Source organism: Nannobrachium achirus (assembly GCF_963921795.1).
Source record: "Nannobrachium achirus genome assembly, chromosome: 12".
Lineage (NCBI taxonomy): Eukaryota > Metazoa > Chordata > Actinopteri > Myctophiformes > Myctophidae > Nannobrachium > Nannobrachium achirus.
Genome location: NC_137832.1, coordinates 7528151 through 7534192, shown reverse-complemented (window position 1 = coordinate 7534192; position 6042 = coordinate 7528151). Strand labels below are relative to the sequence as shown.

Below are 6042 nucleotides of genomic sequence, written 5' to 3'. Positions count from 1 at the left end.
ACATTTCTAAAAGGGCCTTTTGATGAAAATATTGAAAATAGCCGAGCTCACAATGTGTCGCACTGTGACGCGTTGTGAGCTTGGAGGTCGGCTGTCTATGTGTGCACGTGCCTGCCATTGTGTATTTCCCAAACTTACTTTATGCCCTATTAGATTAGTTACCTTCTCGTGCAGCCACTCGGTGGTGTGCCCGCACACCGGTAACACAGAGTATCGTGACAACCCTAGTACTGCCCATTAATGTATTGACCAGACAGACGCAGCTCGGCGACGGAAGCGGAAGTGTTTACATGAAAGCTAACGTTAGCTGTGCTCTGTTTCCGCTCCCGCCCGTTTCCGTATCCGGTTGGAACTGGAAATGGGACCGGACGCACTTTTTTTGCGGGTGATTAGAAACCGATCTCTGATTATACTTTTAAATGTTTTATAGCGATTTAAAGCAAATTAAATTCTCGGGTTTATCGGGCCTGGCGGAGAGAGACATACAGTAGGCTTTTTTCCCGGGATTCCAGGGGTTGTGGCAGTAAATTAGTTAAAGCAGGGGCCTTCAACAGGGGGTCCGGGACCCCTAGGTACTACAGGGGGGCTGCAAATATTTGTGTGATAGGATAATTATTTTAAAATTAACAATGTGAACCCTCGCATCCCAATTCTGAGGAGAACTTTAGCCAAAAATAGCCGATCTTGGCCTGAAAACGTTGAAGACCCCTGAGTTAAAGAGCACACCCACGGTGTTGTCACACAGCTGGTTGACAAGCCTGTATTCAGAAGAGCAGTCCACCCATTTGCTGATCCAAAATCTGGGGATACACGCAGGATCCTCTGCCTCTTCTTGGCGTACAAGTGGCCTATCAGAATGGCTCTTCTTGACGTACAAGTGGCCTATCAGAATGGCTCTTCTTGGCCTACAAGTGGCCTATCAGAATGGCTCTTCTTGGCCTACAAGTGGCCTATCAGAATGGCTCGGTTGCAAGAAAAGCAGTGATTTGCTGCAACATGGCATTCAGATTGGTGACCTTCCTTGTAATCCACGGTAAGGCTGGGCAATGTATCGAAAATGTATCGATATCGAGGCATCAACATGCAAGGTATACATAACGACGAGGATGGCTTGAAATGAGGTATCGGTGTACTGTATGTGTCAAATTAATTAATTAATAGACACACTATGCATGCACGTAGCACATGCAACAAAAGCAGTCCATCTGTAACCAGGTGTAAAAACATTGTTTTAAAATAGAAATAAGGAAATTTAATTTCTTTATTCTAAAGCCCCTTTTCGACTGCAGCTTTAGCACCACACCATACCACACCACACGACCACACCACATAAAAATATCTACATTTTCCATTACAAAAAAGGTACCCCTATCGGTAAGAAACAAATTGACCCTTTAAACTGTGATTATAATACAATATAAATTTGCATTACAATTATCCTAAATGATAATACACTATGGACTAATGGATTATAACTGTGATTATAATACACTATAAAGTATTAATGTATTACTATGATAATTATAATACACTATAATAGATTATAATAGTGGTTATAACACAATAGAATCTATTATCATGTATTACAACTATATCCTGGTGGTCTAAATGAAAAGTCAGTGAGTGATCAGTCATTATGAAGTGTTTGACCTAGCTCGGACCTACTCATGTTTAGTACCACTTTCACACCACTCTACCCAGGTCCTTGTAGTAGAAAACCTGGCACAAGTGGGCGGTGTGGAGTGGTGTGGTGTTGGGCCAGTGGTAAAGGGGCTTAAGTGTACTGTGCAGTGTGCATGCATGGATATGCTGGGTTAGGCAGGCAGTGGACCTAAAGCAGAAAAACATTAAAAACTAATATGATGCAATTGTTTACTAATATCGATATCAAGGTATTCAACAACGTTATTGAATATCGAAGGTTTTCCTAATATCGCCCAGCCCTAATCCACGGTGATGGTGAACGGACAGTGCTTATGACAAAGACGCCTGGGTTTATGTGGTTCACTTCTTACCCAGCCCTTGTTCTAGTTTCCCCTCTTCGAATGGAACACTAATATAGTTTTGAATGATAAGATATTTAGGTTATTGACTGTCTGTTTTGAAACACGGCTGCTAACTTGTGTTGGTCCACTTTGGTTTAACCCTCGTAGGATCCTCGTGTTTTAGTCACACCCAGGGCCTTCGGGTCACTTTGACCCGGCTCATATTAAACCATTCTAAAGTAGTTAGAAATCCCCAAAAATCATATTAAACACAATTTGATTGTCATTACTAACTACTTTACTAACAATTCAATCAATATTTTGTATTATCCCCGCCAGGCCGGGATGGCCAAAGGTGAGGGATTATGTTTTCACTCCTCTGTCTGTGGACAGCTAATCTCAGGCAAATTGGACTAATTAGTGTGAAACTACACACACACACTCCCAGGAGGCCTATAGGAAGAACCTCCTCCCCAAATTCTTCACATTGGCCTCTTATAGCGCCACCATCAGGCCGTTGTGTGAACAGCTAATCTCAGGCACCACTTCAGCATCAAACTTGGCATTGGCACACATACGCCCAAGAGGCCTAGAAAGGAAATCTTTCCCATCTGTCTTTTATAGCACTACCATGAGACTGATCTTTGTAAAATATCTTGGTATTACCATATAGACTTTGTCTAAACCTCACACCAATTGGTACATATTATATTATCCCTATTGTCATTTGATCAAGAACTATATGTCAAATATTTAAGTGCTACAGGTGCTCGGGTGGCACAATGTCCCTGCCACCACCACAGAGGTTGTGGATTTGAATCAATCGTGGGGCATCTATGCAAACACAATTGTTGTTCGAGGGAAGGGAAGCTGGGCGGAGAGGGTGATAATTGTCACTACATGTATTCCTACAGCCAGGCTGGGAGGTAGCTGGTTTTGGGAGGGAGGAGTGGGGGCTCCTCACTGTCAGGTGATTCGGTAGGATACAACAGCAGTGACAACATAGGGGAGGAATCAATTGGCATAAGGACTGGATTGGGGAGAAAAAGAGGGTAAACTATAATTGGCTACTCAAAATAAAATAAAATAAATGTTACAAATCACGTCGGAATGCTGAGGAACTTGGAATTTGTAAAGTGGCATAGGGATGAAGTTCCCATTTGGTAGCAAAATGTGCCACTCCCGCAAAAATCGTAAGCATCTTTGGGATCGTGGCCAATCTGAATAGAAAATGTGACACATACTGTAGGTCATGACATTGATCAAATGACAAGAGAAAATCGGTATTGTAAATATCCCCCAAAACTTGTTTTGTTCAATTCTGCCTCATGGTGGCTCTATAACAGGACGATTTGGGGTTGAATATCTTCCTAGGCCTCCCGGGGAAGTACATGTAAAGTTTCACGCTGACTGGTCCAGCGGTGACTGAGATTAGCTGTTCACAGACAGAAGCAACGAAAACATATCCCTCACTTTTGGCCATCCTGGCCTGGCGGAGATAATATTGATTGAATTGTTATCAATGTAGTTTGTAATGGTGAGCAAATGATGTACTCCAAAATCCATATGTCCAATGTTTTTTCAGAAAGAAATGGTCTAAATATTAGGCATTTAGCATACACTTTCAATGGCCGGGTCAAAGTGACCCGAAGACCCTGGGTGTTATATGTTGATACAGGGGGGTGTTGCAAATGCATGACAGGTACCATTTTCATATCACATGTTTAGTACAGTAAATAAGCCAAGCAGAAGAAGTTTCATGGAAAAAATCATATTTTAACATACTTTTTCTTGATGTTGAAAATGTAAAACCGGGTCAAAGTGACCCGAAGACCCTACGAGGGTTAAAGGAGCACTTCGCCCATTTCCGACCGCGTGTTCTCATAACAGGTCCTCACCGATGATGCCCGTTATGAGACGGCCTCATTTCTGTCTACTCGCTCTGGCCCTCGTTTATCAAAGTGGTGTGTGTAGGCCCAAGGGACTTCAACGGGGGGTCCGGTACCCCTAGGTGGTCATCAGAGTTACTATAGGGGTCCTCCAAATCTTTGGGGTCCTCCAAAACTTTTTTCCTCCTGTTTTTATATGCATGCACTTGAACCCCAGTGTCCATATCCTGAGAACTTTAGCCAAAACTAGCCGATCTACAAACTAATTCTTTGAGAGGTTTCTGTGGGGTTGGCAGTTTGGCTGGCAGTTTCAAAAGGTGTGTTACCGACCAGGCATTCATAGCAGAGCACCCCAATGCACCAGAAGTCCACTTTCTCATTGTGGGGTCGCTTCTCAATCATCTCCGGGGGCAGGTAGTCCAGTGTTCCAGTTGAGACAGACACTGCAACGAAGCAGAAAGCCTGCAACACTCCAAATTAAATAAAGTCTTTATGGTGCACGGCTCAATAATAACATGAGGAAAAGAAGAAGTCGCCAGCACACAAGGAAATCCTTTTCACATGATTTATTTACCTCTGCGGACAGAGACAACGGACGTGTTTCGACCTGATCGGTTTTCCTCAGCGTTGTAACAGCAAAGTTTAAGCTCCCTACGAAAGTAGAAGATTTTCTGGCTTGATGTCACGATGCATGACTTTCTTCTCGTGGCAGTACATCAGAGCATCAGACACCTCCTCCATGAACTGATAATTTAAATTTAAAAACGTAGAATTAGACCGCATCCCTTTCACCTTAGGAGTAACATAATATTGACTGCCTTTTAACACATTGTCTTGTACCGTTGCAGTGCGCTGCTCATCAAATCGTCCAGGTTTCTCCAGCTCCTTGTACATGTCACTGCGTGGGACATACTCAAGCATAAAAATGACTCGTGTGCGGTCATCAAAGTAATTGTAGAGGCGGAGGATATTGGGATGTCTGAGGAGAGGATAGAGTGATATTTCAGGAGCTAAAACTAAGACATTAAATGAAAATGTCACAAATTAGTGTACATTAAAGCAGAGAAATACAAGCAACTGCTATGGCAACATCCGCAGTCAGGAAACTAATTTAAAAGATTAAATTCTACACATACAGTAAGTGCTTACAAGAGGGCTGAAAATGCATATTTTGACTGCAGTTTAGGCTGTTGTCATAGGACCCATTTTGACCATTGCGTCCATTTTATGCCCATATATGGAGATCTATGTATCTGCCTGACGGGCGACCGAGCGTCTAGTCGGGGACCGGCCTACTCGGGAACGATGTCTGTTAGCCTGTGTCCATTTATGCCCATATATGGATGTATCTGTCTGTGTCCCTTTTATGCCCATGTATGTGCCGGTTCCGGAATGCCCTGATGTCAGACTCCGCATACGGAGACTCCGAACCTTTTGCGCTGGTTCCGGTAGAGGCCGGGCACTGCACTCCCCGATGCGGCGCGGAACGGTTCCGGAAAACCGCGTATCGGGTCGGGTCGAGGCCGGGCACTGCACTCCCCGCTGTTGCGGGGAACGCTTGCGCCGAAGTCTGTTTTGACTCATGTGGCTTACGTGCTGTCAGAGCCTTTTGTGCCGGTGCCGGTTCCAGACATCAGATCTGCATACTTGACCTAGAGTGCAAAGGGAAAGTGTGGAAGAATGGTCTATTTGCACAGGAGTGATGTCAGAATGAGTCAGCAGAAGTGATATCACAATGAGTCGGCGCTTGTGCCGGTTTCCGGAACAGCCTGATGTCAGACATCAGCTCCGCATACGGAGATTCCGAACCTTTCGCGCCGGTTCCAGAAAAGCGCGTATCGGGTCGAGGCCTAGATAGGAACGTAGGCAAAGATCTGAGCTATCTGTGTGTGAAAGTTGGAGTCTGTAGAACCAACCATGTGCTGTTAAACCTCTTTCATGCGAGGATAATGGGTGGAGTGCTCCTTCTAATTTACATCAATTCCCCAGCCTGTAATGTGGTTTTAATGATTCCTCTTCTATCCATTGCACCAATGAGGTTGAAACATAATGATGTATACTATTGTACGTATGTATGACTTATCTAGAGGAATAATCACTATTTTGCTATGCTCTCGCCTTCCTGTTCGACTGACTGTTTCTCCTCGAGTTTTTTTTTGTTTGTTTTT

At 43.9% G+C, this 6042-nt stretch overlaps 1 protein-coding gene across 1 annotated transcript; it reads right to left on the bottom strand.

Annotated features, from left to right (window-relative positions):
- Positions 1–3814: 3814 nt before the first annotated feature.
- LOC308295366 (aurora kinase B-like) lies at positions 3815–5540 on the bottom strand. Its single transcript, XM_080738421.1, has 2 exons — positions 4530–5540; positions 3815–4346 (listed from the first exon to the last, which is right to left on the bottom strand). Exons 1-2 carry the CDS (start codon positions 4793–4795, stop codon positions 4130–4132), a joined length of 483 nt encoding a protein of 160 aa, XP_080594547.1. The 5' UTR covers positions 4796–5540; the 3' UTR covers positions 3815–4129.
- Positions 5541–6042: the final 502 nt, after the last annotated feature.

Bases quoted from the DNA above. Each gene is read 5' to 3' on its own strand.
- LOC308295366 (XM_080738421.1), bottom strand. From the start codon at position 4,795: ATGCTTGAGTATGTCCCACGCAGTGACATGTACAAGGAGCTGGAGAAA. The intron at 4,347-4,529 runs GTAGGGAGCTTA...TATTTAATTTGG, and splicing joins CCAGAAAATCTTCTACTTTC to AGTGTTGCAGGCTTTCTGCT.